Raw genomic sequence first — 18,451 nt, 5'->3', positions numbered from 1 at the left:
TTCTAAGAGAATCCCCGTATCCTTAAAATAAATTCTGCTTTTTCACTTTAGCCAGCTCCAGTTGGTTTCTGGCACCTGCAGTCAAGGGATTTTAACTAATACAGACTCCGAATTTTCCTTCTTTCCACTTCTCTACCTAATTTCTCTCTCGTGGGCTACGGTCATTAGTAACAGTACCAAAGACTTAGGAGGTGCGACTCGCGCAAACCCTCCATGCTGAAATTAAGCACGGCAGTGAAACACAGCTCACGCCTTTTCAACTGTTCCTGCCCAGTGGTACTTACTCTGGAATCAAGCAGCAGATGTTTCTAGAAAAATATCACCCCATAATCCCCCACTTCCATGCCACCCCACCCCTTTCTCAGCTTAATGGAAAAATGTCTCTCTGCCCCCACTATCCCCTACCTAGAGCAGAAACCACGTTAGTGACTTAATACATTTTTTAAAAATAGTAAAATGTGAGTTGCTCTCCGGGATTTTCTATAGCTCTGCAACTTCCAGCTGGTAGAAAATCCTCAGGCATCTGGGAGGGCAGAAAGCAAGGGTAACCTGGAGCCAGTACATTTTCTTCTAACTTTTCGCAAAGGCTTAATCTCCTGAAGGGTTTGTGCAAAGTCTCTTTGGTTTTGGAAGGTGGTGGCTTTAAGAATTAGAGGAAAAGCAAGGACAGAATCCTCTGGACTGAGAATGGTGCCATGAGCAGTGGCAACACACGCTCTGTGGCAGGTTCCTAGGGCAGTCCAGCTCTCGGAGGAGATGGCTGGGTGTACCTCCAGAGGCTGACCAAGCACAGGGAAGAGTCGTTGTTTAGTCGCTCAGTCGTGTCCAACTCTTTTGAAACCCCACGGGCTGCAGCCTGCCAGGCTCCTCTGTCCATGGGATTTCCCAGACAAGAATACCGGAGTGGGCTGCCATTCCCTTCTCCAGGGGATCTTCCTGACTCAGGGATCGAACCCACACCTCCTGCATTGGCAGGCAGGCTGTTTACCACTGAGCCACCTGGGAAGCCTTAGCGGAGGGGAGTGATGTTCAAAATACTTAATAACTTCTGGGATGATCGGAACAGACACCAGCCATAAACAACTGCCACTGCTCTCTTAGTGAATATGGCGTAGCCCTACTAGTAAACACTGGTTAACTAGTACGTCCTACCAGAGAACACTGGCTAAATATCAAATGTCCTAATATTGGCCATTTGTTGTTGTTAGGGTCTCCAGCATCCACCCCCTTTCCAAAAAATAATTTTTATTTATTTATTTTTGGCTGTGCTGGGTCTTTGTTGCTGCGTAGGCTTTTTCTCTAGCTGCAGCAAACAGGAGCCACTCTCTAGTTGCGGAGCACAGGATCTAGGGCACATGGGCTTCAGTAGTTGCAGCTCCCAGGCTCCAGAGCACAGGCTCAGTAGTTGTGGCATAGGGGCTTAGCTGTTCGATGCCATGTGGGATCTTCCCGGACCAGGGATTGAACCCCTGTCTCCTGCACTGGCAGATGGATTCTTTACCACTGAGCCATCAGGGAAGCCCCTACTGGCTTAGAAGAGCATCCCGTTTTCTTTTCCCATTGCGCGCTGTCTTGGTGGGACTGTCCATCTGGGCACGAGTGAGGACCTAGACCAGGCCAATGGGATGCCGCCTCTTTGGAATCAAACGTCGAGTGACATAGTGTTAGAATTTTAAATGTTTTGCTCTGCAGTTGGGACTGGCACCCTGGATTTCCCAGCATGGCCTTTGATAATATTCTTCATAACTTTGGTTGTATCACTTCCTCTTCATGCCGTTTACTCCCAGTAAATTCCTTTTTGCTTAAGTAACCAGAATTGGTTTTTGTTGTTTGCAACCAAATGACTGTACCTAATACCTCAAAGTCCTTATTGTCAACAAGGATCTCTATGCCCAACATATGGCAGGAGACCCCAGAGAATGGCTGGACTTCCAATGACCACTGCAGATCCTGAAAATGAGAAAGGCAGCAGCCACCAAGCCACACTGGACAACAGAGGCTATTATTTTGTCTTTTTTTAAAAATTAAAAATTATTATTTTTTAACCAGGGGAATACTTATTTATTTATTGGCCGCATTGTGCAGTATGTGGGATCTTAGTTCCCCCGCCAGGGATCAAACCCACACCCTCTGCATTGGAAGCATAGAATCTTAACCAATGGCCTGCCAGGGAAGTCCCTATTATTCTGTTTTCTGAGACCACATGAACCTTGAGATTCTCACATAATCCCGGCAGGGGGAAGGGCCCCAGTAATGAAATGGAATTCCCCACCACCTGGATGGATGGGGACTCAGAGTCAAAATGACACTGGTTTTAAGGAAACGATGAAAATGGTATTTCTTAGCATATCTGAGTTTGCCAGCTGAGATTTGTAGCTGCCAGATTTGTACAGGATTGTGAACAGGGGTGTGATGATGCTGCATTTGGGTACCTAGACAGTGACCCAGGCTTTGCCAACACTACCCGTGTATACCCATGGCACACTCAAGCCGACAAATGACTGCCTTCTGCAAACAAGTAGAAACTTGTGCATGTGCCCATTTTTTCTCTTAGATAACAGTTAGACAGATAACATGAGCTAGATAGATAACATGAGCTTCCCCGGTGGCTCAGACAGTAAAGAGTCTACCTGCAATGTGGGAAACCCGGGTTCAATCCCTGGGCCAGGAAAGATCCCTGGGAGAAGGAAACGGCAACCCACTCCAGTGTCTTGCTTGGAAAAATCCTATGGATGGAGGAGCCTGGTGGGCTACAGCCCATGGGGTCACAAAGAGGTGGACATGACTGAGTGACTAACACTCTGGGAGGCATTTGTCTCCTTTACTTGTCTCCTCAATCTCTCATGCACACTGTTCTTTTTTGTTTGCTTGGGAAAATGTCAGCACCTGACCAATAACCCCACACTTGCTTCATTATAATCAGGACTGCTGCGGCTCTTCGATAGTAGTTCTGAGCCTGGGCTGCACTGGAATCATGGAGGGAGCGTAAACATACTGACACCTGGGTCTCTCCCCAAGGACTCTGACTTCATTGATCTGGATCGTCATTGATCTGCAGCTTGAGAATGAAGGTTTCTCAAAGCTTCCCAGAGATTCTTCTTTTTTTTAAATTTATTTATTTGGCAGCACTGGGTCTTAGTTGCGATATGTGGGATCTAGTTCCCTGACCAGGGATTGAACCTGGGCACCCCCTGCATTGGGAGGGCAGTCTTAACCAGTGGACCATGAGGAAAGTCCCCAGGAGATTCTTATATGCAGCCCAGACTGAGAGCCACTGTCTGAAAAACTCAGAATCACAGAAACAATGCAAATTCATTTCAGCCAGCCCCCTATCTCCAGATAGATAAATATCTAAGCTGTAGGAGGGTCACTATTGCTTCCCAGGTGGCTCAGTGGTAGAAGAGTCCATTTGTCAATGCAGGAGATGCAGGAGACGTGGGTTCAGTCCCTAAGTTGCAAAGAACCCCTGGAGGAGGAAATGGCAGCCCACTCCAGTATTCTTGCCTGGAGAATCCCATGGACAGAGGAGACTGCCAGGCTGTAGTCCAGGGGGCTGCAAAGAGTCAGGCACGACTGAGCGACACACACCCAGTAGGGTCACTAGGGGAACTTTTAGAACTCCCTGCAATGTCCAGTTAATTAGTCTGGGAGGAGGTCTGGGTATCTGAATTTTCAAAAGCACCCCGGGTGATTCTAACCAGTAGCTGAGGTTAAGAATCACTCCAATCCAATGGGGAAGGTCCACTGTCCAATGTCATCTTTACTGAAGGTTTTCTTTCTTTCTTTTTTAATTAAATTTATTTATTTTAATTGGAGATTAATTACTTTACAATATTGTATTGGTTTTGCCATACATCAACATGAATCTTTCACGGGTGTACACGTGCTCCCCATCCTGAACCCCCCTCCCACCTCCCTCCCCGTACCATCCCTCTGGGTCATCCCAGTGCACCAGCCCCAAGCTTCCTGTATCCTGCATCGAACCTGGACGGGCGATTCGTTTCTTATATGATATTATACATGTTTCAATGCCATTCTCCCAAATCATCCCACCCTCTCCCTCTCCCACGGAGTCCAGAAGACTGTTCTATACATCTGTGTCTCTTTTTACTGGAGGTTTTCAAAGTGTGGTCTCCCACCACATCAACATTGTCTAGGAATCTGCTGGAAATGCAGCTTCTCAGGCCCTGCCCCAGATCTACTGTCTTGGAATCCCTGGCGGTGGGCACAGTCTGGGTTTTCCCAGGCCCCCAGGTGATGCTGTCTTGGCTCACCGGTTGTTACCACATCTAGGGTCACTTTTCCTAGCCTTGCAGTCAACAGTGCTTCCGTGTGGCCAGTCAAATTCTTCCCTCCTTCTCATCAAGGGCACTTTTCTGTTACTACACTCTGTGAACACAAAGGGCCATCTTCCTCCCAGGGACTTGGAGAGAACTCTGGTCCCCACTTCCTGTTCCAGCCACACGTGGACGTGACATTCACTCAACAGGGTGGAAGCATCTGGAGTTACCTCGATCTCATTGTCCCCTGCTGGGGAGGGGTCGCTGCTCCGCTTAGACCGGCCTCGGAGCTTCCCGTCGGAGGCCCGGGGTGGCCTGTCCGTGTCTCCCTCCTTTGCCGGTGTGGAAGGTCCATTGTGTGTGTTATATTCACCTGGCGTAGGAAAGGAAAGGGCAGACAGATCAGAGAGCTGGCTGAGTGTCTCCTCCTGTGAACGATTATACCAGAACCATCTAACTCCAAAATGGGAGGTCTCAAAGGCAGCAGTGAAGGTAAAGATCATGTAGGATCAAAATTAACTCTCAAAAGTTCCTTAAACTGCTCATTCATAATCATTCATTCACCCAGCAAAGATTTACTGACTAGGTATAGTTCCAGGCACTGGTTCCCACAGCACCCAGACTAGAGGGAGGAGAGAGACATCAGAGAGAGAAGTAAACATGTAACATGCCAGGTGGGGACATGTGTGACAGAGAACTAACAAATCGGATAAGAGCAGGGAGAGTGCTGGGGGGTCACTAATTTATAGGGGACACCTTGTGGATAACGTGACAGCTGAGCAGGGATCTGAGAGAGGCAAGGGTGGGCAGCTACAACTTCAGTGAACAGAGTTTTGTGCTTACAACTGTCTATATACCCTAAGGTCTGAGAATCCCTAAACTAACAGGAGGAGGAAAATAACATATACATGTGTATTTGGCTGGGCTCCTCTGGTGGCTCTGATGGTAAAGAATCTGCCTGCAATGCAGGGTTCAATCCCTGGGTTGGGAAGATCCCCCGGAAAAGGAAATGGCAATCCACTCCAGTATTCTTGAGTGAAGAATTCCATGGACAGAGGAGCCACGGGGTCACAAAGAGTCGGACACATCTGGGCAACCAACTTTCACTTTTCACTCCGTAGCTGGCTATCAAACTCCCTCCCTTGGGGTGAGTGGGAGTGTGTGGGGAGAATTCTCTACGTTCCTGTCACTAGGCAGCTTGCTGCATTTTCTGTATGTATCTTAAAAGCAAGTCCTTTAAGCTTTTCTTGTTAAGAAATCTGTCAATTTGAGATTGTAAGGCAAGAGCATCCAGCACAGGGCTGGCAATTAGGAGATATCAGCAAAGGGCTTAAACTGAGTTCTGGCTTGACTAGACCTACATACATGAAGGACCAGTGAGAAGGTGCAGGGATGAGGGTGGGCACCTTCGGATTCTCGTTGAAGTGGCGTTTCTGGACACAGTGTGCCGAGAGGCTGCCAGGCTCCTGCCCTTGGGCAATTGTCTAATGATCCACAGTGAACAAGTGGTCAGCACCCCGCAGGACTTAAGTCCCAGAGGCAGCATCCAAGTTGTGTTGGTTTTTAAGCACAGAAGTTTTAAATGCATTTTACTAGACTTTATTATCTTTATTTAACTAATGAGGGAACTGAGGCTTATGGAGATGATGTAAGCCTGTAACCCTGCAAATGAGCGATAAAGCCAGAACTAAAATTTGGGTCTGCCTGTGTCACTAGAGTGACAGAACTGTAAACCAGTGTGGAACCTTAGAGGACCTCCCATCCCACTTTCTCATCTTACATCTGCTTGTTTTAGCTCCCAAATGTACCCTGTGGACTCCATCTTTCCTTCCATAATTGCCAGTTCTTGGATCATTGGGGTGGCGGGGAGAAACGCTTTTGTCTAAAAATACTTGGCAAGCCACTAATTTTTTCCTACCCTGGAAGGACTATTTCCCTCCCAAACCCAAGGGATTGAATTTTATTTATTTAATATTTATAAAACTTAGCAGACTAAGGACATAATAAAAAAAGATGTGATTTTGAGTTGTAGAACGGCTGGGCTGTCTCCAGCTCCCCCAAATTTCTGGGACACAGCATTAGAGACTTCCAAAACATCAAACTAGCAAAGACTTTCTTCTGGAGGATGAGGAAAAGGCAGTAAATAAATTCACAGATGCTTAAGAGTCATAAATAAAGTTTATCCTGATTCACTTGGTAGTTCTAAGATTGTGGAGGCTTAGAAAACACCGGTTGGCCCCATTAAAATTCAGGCAAATATTATTAAAAAGAGGAGGAAACACCAGCTACCTAAGAAATGTCCCAATAAGGTGTTAGGTGAAGTCAATTTATTAGGGGTGCCAAAAAAAGCAGCTTTCCCCAACCTTATACATTCTTAGAATGAAGGGTCAAAGTTCAAGGACAAAGTCAGAGGTGCACATGCTATACAGCAAATTATAGTAATCTTTCCTGGAGTCATTTCACTCTTTTTCTTTCTCCCCTTTCAATGTTTTTACTTATTTTAACAACTGTTGAGGTATAACTGACATACAAAATAACCATACATACTTAGAGCACAGTTTGATAAGTTTTGAACACACGGTCACATCTATGAACCCACCACCACAATGAAGATAATGAACAAATCCAGCACCAAGGGTTTCTCTGTAATTCCCTTGTAGTCTCTTCCTCCTGCTACCCACTCCCTAGCCAACCATAGGTCTGCTTTCTTTCACCATAAATTAGTTTGTATTTTTTAGAGTTTTAAACAAATGGCATCACTTAGTATGTGGTGTCCACACACATACAAACACACTTTTCTGGCTTCTTTCAACCAGCAGAACTGTTCCGAGATTCAATCCATGTTGCTATGTTTATCGCTAGTTTATTTCTCTGTGTTGCTGAGTACCACTCTATTGGGTGGATGTATCCCTATCTGTTCACCTGGAGATGGACATTTGGGTTGATTCTAGTTTTTGGCTGGACTAAAGCTTTTATGATCATTCACTCATCAGTACTCATCAGTCTGCATAGACATGACCTTTCTCGTTATGAGAGACTGTGGTTACTGGTTCATAAGCAACTGCAAACTTTTTTTCCAAAGTGGTTGTAGCATTTCACACTCTCACCAGCAAGGTTAAGGGGATTCTAGCTGCTCTGCATCCTTGCCATTCATTGGTGTGGCCAGTCTTTGTAATTACAGCCATTCTAAGGGGTGTGTGTTTGAGGATTTAATTTCCATTTCTCTGACTAACGCAGCACTCTAGTCATGTGCTTTTTACAAAATAGTTCTTTATTTTATTTTTGGCTCTGATGGGTCTCAGCTGCAGCACTAGGGCTCTTCGTGGTGGGGTGAGGGCTTCTCTCTAGACGTGGTCCATGGGCTCAGTTGCCCTGCGGCGTGCGGGATCTTAGACACCGGGATTGAACCTGTGCCTCCGGCTTTGGAAAGCAGATTCTTACCCACCCAGGGAAGTTCCAGTCAGGTGCTTTTCGTTTTTTTCCGGCTGTGCTGGTATATTCTTTGTTGAAGTGTCTGTTAAAGTACTTTGCCAATTTCTTTATCGGGTTGTTTTCTTATTATTGGTTTTGAAAGTTTAAAAAAAAAACATATTCTGGATGGTTTATTTTATGCATCAACTTGACTGAGCCAAGGGAGGCCCAGAGAGCTAGTAAGACATTATTTCTGGGTGTGGCTGTGAAGGTATCTCCAAAGAGATTAGTGAGTAGAGAAGATATGCCCTAACCAATGTGGGTAGGCATCAGCCAATCCATTGAGGATTCGGGTAGAAGAAGGCAGAGGAAGGGAGAACTCTCTCTCTTCCTGACACATAAAATTAACTCTCACACATGGGTTATTTACAAGTGTGTTATTTCGCTTTTGGATATTTGCGAATTTTCCAAAAATCTTCCTTTTACTTCCCCTATTTTCAGAGTATGTACTTTTTATTCCTTGAAAATTAACTATCACACATGGGTTATTTAGAAGTGTGTTACTTCAGAGTATGTACTTTTTATTCCTTGAAACCTTTTAAATGTAATGGGACTTCACGATTTATGGCCCGGAAGTTCTATTTTTGGTAAATGTTTCATGCGCATTTGAAACAAATGTGAATTTTGCTGTTCCGTGGAGGAGCCTACAGATTGTCTGTTACATCTTTTCCCTCTAGTTCCCTCCCCAGAGAAAATGAGTTAACGGTTGTTTTTGCATCCTTCCGGAAACTTTCTATGCGAATATGGGCATTTAACTATACTCATATTTAAAACCCTCCAGGACCCTGTCATGCACGTAGTTCTTGTTTCCTCACCTATCACAACAGCTCAGAGAGATCCGTATTAGTGGATTCTTTTCAACAGATGTATAGTGTGCCAAGGGTAGGTATACTACCGTTTATTTAACCTGACTCCTATTCATGGATATTTAGGTTACTTCCAGGCTTTTGCTCTGCTGCAAAAAGAATTCTTTTAACTTAAGTCTTTGTACCTATGTGAAACTTTATTTTTAGTGTAAGTTTGTGGAAGTAGAATAATTGAATTAAAGCAACCACTACTGATTTGTCTTTTCTCTTGAGTAACAAGAGAGGTTCAGATTTTGCCTTTGCCATCAGCAAAAGTGAAAGTGAAAGTTGCTCAGTCGTGTCTGACTCTTGGTGATCCCATGGAATTCTCCAGGCCAGAATACTGGAGTGGTAGCCAATTCTCTTCCCCAGGGGATCTTCCCATCCCAGGGATCGAACCCAGGTCTCCCTCATTCCAGGTGGATTCTTCACCAGCTGAGCCACAAGGGAAGCCCAAGAACACTGGAGTGGGTGGCCTATCCCTTCTCCAGGGGATCTTCCCGCCATCAGTGAATTGCTCTGCAAACGTCCGCGAATTGTTGGGGCTTCACATAACTGTGAATGCGTGTTGATGCCAACAGTGCGCTGATGGGGCTGCGGGCTGCGGAGGAGCAGAGCCTGAGGACAGCGTATCCGGACAACGCAAAGGGTGAGCATGATCTGTCAGTAATATATAAACCTTTTGAGCCTCTGGAATTTAGAACCAACCACTCAAGGAGATCCTGGATAATTTCAGAAGTGGAGTTTTTATGCGGAATTTTAAGAGAGTGCATGAGCGTGTGCGTGTGTGCATGTGTGCACAAGTAAGCTTACATGCCGTTCCTTTATAACAGACACGGGGGAGACGAGGCAAGAGACCTTGGTTACAGCTGACTATTATTTATGTCATTAGATTTTATGTGAGCTTGTTAGACACGCAGTAAAAACCATCTCAACCACTTATTGTTGAACCTTAGGGCCAGGGGATAAATGAAGAACAGGGGGAAACAATAAGGGAAAATTTCAAAGAGACACAAAGAGCCTTTATGTTCGCTCCGGATGGGGAACAAAAATGACCATCTCACATAACCCAAATTCTTGAGAAGTCAAGTCTCTAGAATCCAGTTCACCAGCAAATTACAGATAGTAGCATCAAGTGGAAGATTTCCTGCTTATATTTCATTTCTGAAACCAGTTTGAAGAGGCCACATGCTGAAAAGCAGGATGGGCAAAGATAATTCGGCAAGTTTGTTACATTTCATACTCTTCCAAGGAAGCAAACTTTGGAAATTGGAAGGTGGGTATTATGCATTTATTCTATACTCTTTGATGAGGTCACAGTGACCAAAGTCAACGCCCAAACCTTAAACTGCCTTCCAAGTTGACTAAAAAATGCTTGGCTGTGTTGTCTCCCATTTGTCACCAAGCCAGTGCGATTTAACCCACCCCAACTGGTGGAAAACGCAAGCAACAGCTGCACCAAGAGCTGCAGGAACGAAAGTGGTGAGTCTTCACTACTGTCTTTTTCTAGCCATCCACCAATGAATATTTATTGAATGAATGTCCATACACATCATGCTAGCTTGCCTTCTACAAAGCCCCAGAAACAGGAGGCTTCAGAAAAGAAGAAAATGCAATATTTCCTATTATTGGACGGTCTAATTTATGGCTGTCATGGTATTTAATGGTGATGAGTCTAAATTGTCTCATAAAGAGTAGACACGTGCACAGCAGATTTACGAAATCAATAAATGAATGCACAAGCTGGTGAGCTAGTTTACACAGGGATGCAAACATCACCAAAGGGCCTAGATGTGGAATCGGGTGTGCTCTGTCTAAATGGAGCAAACATTACTCAGCTCCAGCCAAGCCCTGTCACTTAACAATGTGGGCCTAGGGTGACCGGATCGTCTTTTAAGAGAAGGCAGGCATTAGAATTTTTAGGTAAAAATTTATGACTTTCTAAAACATGGGTGCAATTAAAAACACACGTACACCACGCCCCCACATCCACACACAAAGAAAAGCCAACAAAACATATCTGAGGGCTGATGCTAACTCATGGGTGACCAGTTCATTAAAACTGGGACCTCCACTCAGTTCATCTTTCATACAAGAGCTCAGACCACAGCCATGAATGACCACAGGGCAGTGATGGTACTTACCGCCAAGCGACTCGGAACTCTGGCTGGGGATGTTGTGAGATGCCTCCTGGAGGACGTAGGTGGACGTGGAGAGAGGAGAAGGGCAGATGCTGCTGGCTGGGACGTAAGGAGGGTTGTAGGACGAGCTGTAATACTGGGAGTACTGGCTCTGCGGGAAGCCGGGGTAGGAAGGATAGTCCTGGAAAGGGAAACCCACAAGGCTGTGAGTGGGGAAGACTGTCAGGCTGACGGGGGCGAGGGGCCTCCTGGGCTGGGTCTTCTGAATCGATCCCTGTTCCCCCACCGTTACAATAAAAGTTCTATGAGGGCTGGAGTTTTGGCTAAAAGCAGATTTTCCCCCAAGACAAGGATTCAAGTAGAGGATTTGGGGGATGAAGGCAAGACCAGCTGGGGAATGGGGAAGTGAGGTAGCAAAGGGAAGAAGGGCAAGCAGTCAGCACGGGGGCTTCTCCAGTGGGGACTGGAGCTGAATTCTACCCAGGAGATGCTGGGATGGCAAAAAACACACCTCAGAAAGATCTCTCCCAGGGGGCAAAGGAGCTGGGGTATTTATACACCAACTCCAGCCAGTCTTTGCTTGAGAGCTGCTCCCAGAGGGTTTCAATTCCCTGGCACTTCCTACTGCCCTATACATTGGTTCCAGAAAACACCTGTGTGCCCAGAGATGCAGAGATTGGCAGCTGGAAGCCAATGGGTACACCCTAAGGGACGTGGGTATGGTTCTGACAGCATCCGTCTCAGGCACTATTGTATCCCCAGCGCTTGGAAGAGTGCTGGGCACACGTGGGCACTCAATAAATGCTGGAAAAATTAAAGAACAACTGAGTGAGGAATGAAGACCACGTACACTTGTGCAGGAGTCTAGGTTCATTTTAGGTTCATGGTGGGTGGTGGTGGTGGTGGCTCAAATCTAGTACGCCTACACAGCATTAAGGATCCAGAACCTTCTAGGAGGGAGTCTTAGAGATGAAATCAAAGAATACCAATCCTCTTTATCAAAGAGGATCTTGGTCTGTTTCAACCAACCAGATAGTCCAACTCTCCCACCATAGTCACTGTTTCATATATTTAGCCCCCCTGGAAAGTAGAGCTTCTCAATCTTGCAAAGAACTCATGGAAGGTTCTTAACAGGAAAGGAACACAGGCAGTGCACAGAGTTCCCGTCCACTGTGAGCAGGTTAATTCTTAACTCACTCTCTAAGTGAAACCAAGAGACTCACATTATTGGCCAACATCCATCCATCTTTATAGTGTTGACTAAGCTCCGTTTCACAAGTATTTATAATGCAAAGTTGGGCACTTTACAGTGAGATGCAGAGGTAAAGATGATGTCCTTTCACCCTTGAAGAGCTTGGGGTCTGGTGAAAGGCACATGTTTTTGCTTTCATACATTCCAGACTCAACAGTCAATGGGTGTCTTCGACGGGGATCAAGAGGGAACACAGAACAGAGCCCCTTCATCTTGAAAATCTGCCAACAATTCCGATTTCTCTGCCTCTACGCTGTCTCTTTCCGATGGCTGTTGGTGTAGCCTGGCCCCTGTGGCCTCCAAACCCAGGGAATAAGAGGCCTGGCGCAGGTGGCCTCTCTGGCTGCCCTGATTTAAGGGGACTGCTTATGGAAAGAGCCCAGAAAGCCACTGGTAGGGAGCTAGTCTACCTGGTGCACAGTTCCGAATCCGGCCGCGTTGGTCAGTCCATTTGCTCCTTGATAGATCCCGGCCGTGCCTGTGGGAAGGAGCGACAGATGAGGTTCTTACAGTCAGGGAGGGACATGGAGGAGAAAGGCGCAGTGGAAGGCTGGAGTCTTTGAGGTTCGACAGTTTGGGATGGAACTTATGACTCGGACGATCTCTCTGAACCTCGGTTCTCTCAGTTAATGAATAAAATACAAATAACACCTTCAAAGGATTCTGGTGAGAGATAAATGAGAGTGCACACAACATAGCTTCTGGTACTCCATAACTATGTTTTAAAAATAATTTAGTTTTTTAAAAATTGTGGTAAATGTACATAACAACACTGGCCATTTTAACCATTTTGTTTTTACTTTTTAAAACTGACGTATAGCTAATTTAAAATGTTGTGTTAGTTTCGGATGTACAGCAAAGTGATTCAGTTCCAATTTCTCCACATCCTCACCAATACTTATTTTCTGATTTTTAAAAAATATTGCAGCCATTCTAAAGGATGTAAGGTAGCAATGATTATGCTTTGAATTGAATGAATAAAATGACTTCTCCTTTTTGAACTTCAGTTGTCCCACCTGTAAAATGGGAATAAAAATGATACTACTACTACTAGAAAATGCTACTTAGTCAATGAATGAGTAAATGAATGAATGAGTGTGGTGTCATTACCTGGTCTCCCCTGACCAGGTAAGCTGGTGGTCAGGGGAGACCTCCGAGATGACATTTGAGCTGAGTCATGAATGGTAAGAGGAAACCAGTGATGGAAATGCCTTGAGGGAAGAGACTTCACGAACACTGAGGGTGAGACTCTCCGGTAGGGACTAGCTTGACAGGTTACAGAGAAAGAAAAAGGGGTCAATGGAGCGGGAGCCCAGAGAAAGAAGACGGGGGTTACCACCAGAACAGCAGTCAACTCGTGTGTGTCAGGGCTCCTCATGGGGGAAGTGAGCAGAGGAAAATTAAGTCTCGTGCTCAAGGCAGCCTGGATAGTGAGTGACAGCCTCGGGCGCTGGAATCCAGGCAGTCTGGCTCAAGTCTGCTTTTCCAACATGGCTCTATACTGCCAGGGCTTCCCTGGTGGCTCAGACAGTAAAGAATCGGCCTGCAATGCAAGAGACCTAGATTTGATCCCTGGGTCAGGAAGATCCCCTGGAGAAGGAACGGCAACCCACTCCAGCATTCTTGCCTGGAGAATTCCATGGACAGAGGAGCCAGGCGGGCTACAGTCCATGGGGTCACAAAGAGTCAGACACGACTGAGTGACTGAGCACACACACTGTACTGCCAAAGCTGCTTCTTTTTAGAACTGTTTTTGGGGCACACTTTATAAAATCCCTCCACTGTAAATGTTGGCTCAGTGATTTTTAAAGTAAATTGCTTTACTGTACAGCTGTCACCACGATGAAGTTTTAGAACATTTCCATTGCCTTCAAAGAACCCTCATGCCTGTTTGCAGTCAACCTCTTCTCCCATCCTCAGCCTCAGGCAGCTCTTTTTGATTATAGCCATTCTAGTAGATGTGTCCCTGGAGTGGGAAATGGCAGCCCACTCCAGTATTCTCGCCTGGAAAACTCCATGGCCAGAGGAGTCTGGTGGGCTTCAGTCCATGGGGTTGCAAAGAGTCAGAAACGATTGAGCAGCTGAGCAGTAGATGTGTAGTGGTCTCTCATTTTGGCTTTAAGTAGCATTTCTCTAATGACTAATCAAGTTGGGCACCTTTTTATGTACTTATTAGTCATTCAGGTATCTTTTTTGATGAAGATTCATTCAAATTTTTTTCCCACTAAAAAAAAGTTAGGGTGTCCTCTTAACACTGATTTGTAAGAGTCCTTTATATACTCTGGACACAGGTTCTTTATCAGACATATGATTTGCAAATATTATCCCCCAGTCCTGTCTCTTAATTTTTCTAATGGTGTTGCTTGAAAACCAAAGCAAAAGTTTTAAAGTTACTAATATTTTTTACAAATCTTGTTTTTGCTGCCTAACTCAAGGTCATAAAGACTCTTTCTAATATTTTCTTTTAGAAATTCTAGAGTTGAAGGCCTTACATTTAGGTCTATGACCTAATGTAAGTGAGTTTTTGTGTACTGTGTGAGATAAGGGCCTAAATTAATCTTTCTGCACATGGCTACCCAGTTGTTCCAACACAAGTATAAAAAGTCTATCCTTTCCCTCATTAAATTACTTGGCACCTTTGTCAAAAATTGACAACGTGAGAGTTTATTTATGGGCTCTCTATTCTCTTCCACTGACCTATCCGTTCTGCACAAATTCCATCCAGTCTTGATTACTGTAGCTTTATATGAAGTTTTGAAACCAGCTAGTGTAAATTCTCCAACTTGGTTTTTCTTTTCCAAGATTGTTTCGCCTTCTCAGTATAACCTTGACATTTACATATCAATTTTAGAATAAGCTTGACAATTTCTATTGGCGAGAACAAAGCGGCACGACATTATTCAAGAGTATCAACTCAGAAATCTATATCCAGAGGAAACATCCTTCAGAAATGGGGGAAATCAACACATTCTCAAAATGAGGGAGAACCAAGAGAACTTGTCACAATAGATCTCCCCTGAAATAAGGGCTACAGAAAGTTCTTAAAAGAGACAAGAAATTTTAAAAACTGGGCGGGGGGGAGAGGTAGGGGAGAAAAGGAACCCTGAAACATCAGGCAGGAAGAAAGAAAAAGAGTAAAAATATGGGCAAGTAAAATCTCTTTTCCAAGAGGTTATGACACTAACTCAATATACCATTAGATTCATAATAGTTTGCTGTTAAACTTGTTTTATAACTATATAAAACACTGAAATGGTTCCAAAGTCAGATCGACAAAATAAACTAACCATATCCTTATCCAGGGCTTTCCCAGGTGGCTCAGTGGTAAAGAATCCTCCTGCCAATGCAGGAGATGTGGGTTTGATCCCTGGTCCAGAAAGATCCCCTGGAGTAGTAGGAAATGATAACCCACCCCAGTATTATTGCCTGGGAAATCCCATGGACAGAGGGCCTGGTGGGGTACAGTCCATGGGGTCACAAAAGAGTTGGACAGGACTTAGCAACTGAACAACACCACTCTTATCCAGAGGTGAGGGGAATGTGTCCCAAGCACTGGTAAGGTGGGGGAGAAGTAAACTGCCAGAAAGTGATTTCACTAGGAGCTTGAGGGGCACAGGGAAGGGTTCTGAAATGCCAACTGGGAGGTGTGGAGTCAGGGAGGGCTTCCTGGAGCAAATGACAACTAAACTAGTCTCTGAAGGATGAGTAGGAGTGAGCTGCATGAAGAGAGCACGAACCAGGAACACCAGCACACGTGGGCATCTGCTTCAGATCTTCATTCCACGGAGGCTTATCTGAGACCCAGAAACCAGAGAATGTGTCCACACTAATACGGCATGATATGCTGGAATCCCATTCTCTCCTCCACGGCCTGTCAGGACACATCTGGCAGAAAGTCTAGGCCAGTCGATTTCATTCAAGGTCATTTTGGGGGTCCTGGTTACCATGGCAACCCCTCCCTGCTAAATCACAGAAACATGCCTGCCTTGGGAAGTCACTTCTGGATGCGGTGCTTTCTCTCCTGATTTCTCTTTTCTTTAGTGGCAACCTTCTGAATGATGAATTGGGCGGGTTTAGAAATAAACCGGCCCACAATCTCATCCCTTGGTATTCTTTCTCCCAAACGGCTTCTTGTTTGTTTATATTTTATGACCCAGGGGCATGAGAAGAATGGGCAGCTGAACAAACCGCAGCATGCCGAGGGCAGTCCCCGAGTCCCCGCAGTGAGAGAGCCCTCCCATGCCAGAGAGGACGCAGGAGGAAGGGGGCACACAGCCCCAGATGCCTCATGCCACATATGTGGTCTGCAAATGGACCCACCTGGAGCTGGAATGTTAAACACTGACCTCTCGCCTCCATTTGGCTGGTGGAAGGCCTGGGGAGGGCAAGGATGAGAAGAGGAAAAACATCTTCTCTTAAGGGGACGATGGTGGCGGATCCTGCTTTGGGGTCCCCTCCACTATCCCTTTATTCCTTCTCTCTCATATTAAGAGAATCTCTGCTTTCAAGCTGCGCGCATGGCCGATTAGAGTAAGCCCCGTGGCCCAGCTTCCCCTGTGACTGGTGTGGTCATGTGATGAGCTCCAGGGAAGGGAAGAGGGCTAAGTTACTGTGTGCAGCTTCCTAGTTGTGCCCTCAAAGGGCAGAGGTGGGTTCTTCCTTGCCTGGAATGGAGCTATGTTGGATCACAAAACTGAGGAACCAGACATAGGAGCTTGGAACCCCGCCATATGTGCAGACCAGAACCGCCACATCAGTTTGGACTTTGAGGAGAGAAAGAAATGCCCTTCTTTCTTGCTGAAGACATTGCTATTCTGCGTGTCATATCGGAGAACTGCTTTATTTTTTTGACTGGTTGGTTTTCTTGGATTTTAAGTAAAAGTTGATTCTTACTGCCTGGCTCAGTAAAACAGTTTTTAAGTGAATGGTCATTCATTTATTGAATAATCGTTTCCCAGTGATGTACCAAATACTACTGTGTCTACGACTTTTCTAGTATCATACAATGGGCAAGGGTTGACGCTGATATTCAGAGAGGACAGACAGAAGACCACTGAGTGAAGAGATACGCAAGGAGTTGAGATAACTCCAGACAGACCAAAACACAGTGATGTGTGAATGCTGGCTTTTAAATGCTAACGCTTTGGGGAAGAAGATGCGGCAATTCATGGTGGGATCGTCCTGAACTGGTCCACACCCTGCTCAAGGAGACGAGTCTCTGATCACGGGCATGGATTTGGGGGCACGATGGAGCTGCTGTGAAAGTTTCTCACTCCAGTTTCGTATGTGTTTGTTCCTGCTAGCCAGCAGGCTCGTGGGCTGATCCCACTTGGCAGGCCAACTAAGAATGAGGGTGAAGTAGGTAAAACGGCTTAGTAAGAAATAGGAAGAAAGAAGGCTTTTCTCAAGTGGGGGATGCAATTCTCCTGGCTAGAGAAGTGGGACAGAGCAAGAGGGAGGGAAAAGAGTGAGAGGAGGCGAGTGAGGACGAGCAGGAGTCGCGGGGCAGAGGGATTCCATTCTCTGCACCCGCATGTAGCTGCTGAGAAAGCAGCAAGACGCTCAGGTCATGGGGAACACATGTACACCCAGGGCTGATTCATGTCATCGTATGGCAAAACCCACTGCAGTATTGTAAAGTAATTAGCTTCCAATTAAAATAAATAAATTAATTTAAAAAAAAAAAAAAAGACCCTCAAGTCAGAAGTGGCCGTGTGTGCTGCGGCTAAGACAGGAAGCCCTCAGAACCTTACAGGGAGGAGAGGGAAGGAGCTGGTGCAGACAGTGATAAATGGTGACTGACATGCAGTTTCAGGGTCAGGGAATGATGAGGGTGGTGGGGATTGTGTCAAACTAGAATGTATAGTTTCTATCTAAGGGGCAGCAGCTTGGAGCAGACACTATTTGGCTCTCCAGGAGGAACTCCCAATTCCTTTCCCCCCAGCAGCTTCAAGATGGCCATGTAATCTAGCTCTGGTCAAGGGGGCTTCTGGGAGAGACTTTTGTCCCTCTGCTGGATCCTCCCTTGGATTATGTAAGGATGTAATGTCTGGAGTTACAGCAGCCATCTTGGGACATGAGGTCACAACCATAAAACAAAAGGTCCACTGGCTGAGGCAGAAGGAGTAAAAAGATGAAAAGAACTTGGTCCTCGAAGATAAAAAATTGAGCTGACAAACAACCTTGGGGGTCCAGACTTCTGGCTAAATACCCAATAAATACCATTATGGTGTAAGCTGATGTTAATTGAGCTTTTTGTTCCTTGCAGACCAAAGCATTCTTAACTGATACAATACTACTCAGCTCCAGCTTACCTGTGTCACCTAGAAATGTGAGTCTAAAGTAGCCAGGGCGTCTGATTTTTCCAAACAAGTCAGAAATCTGGATTTGTATAAAATGTTCCAATTTTAAAGTGTACGCAATAAATACAAAGTAGTCAGACAAAACAAACAAAAAACAAAA

General features: G+C 45.5%; 1 protein-coding gene across 5 annotated transcripts in view; it reads right to left on the bottom strand.

Moving 5' to 3' along the window:
- Window positions 1-18,451, bottom strand: part of EYA2 (EYA transcriptional coactivator and phosphatase 2) — a 263,020-nt gene that overhangs the window by 87,876 nt on the left and 156,693 nt on the right. For all 5 annotated transcript variants that reach the window (XM_070801824.1, XM_070801823.1, XM_070801822.1 and 2 more), the window contains 3 exons: window positions 12,400-12,467; window positions 10,741-10,918; window positions 4,511-4,653 (listed from right to left, as the gene is read on the bottom strand). In XM_070801824.1, the coding sequence (XP_070657925.1) occupies window positions 4,511-4,653; window positions 10,741-10,918; window positions 12,400-12,467 (389 nt within the window). The remainder of the gene's footprint in view (window positions 1-4,510; window positions 4,654-10,740; window positions 10,919-12,399; window positions 12,468-18,451) is intronic.

The sequence above is a fragment of the Bos indicus genome, chromosome 13 (assembly GCF_029378745.1).
Source record: "Bos indicus isolate NIAB-ARS_2022 breed Sahiwal x Tharparkar chromosome 13, NIAB-ARS_B.indTharparkar_mat_pri_1.0, whole genome shotgun sequence".
NCBI classification, from domain to species: Eukaryota; Metazoa; Chordata; class Mammalia; order Artiodactyla; family Bovidae; genus Bos; species Bos indicus.
This window is presented reverse-complemented; position numbering and strand designations above follow the sequence as displayed.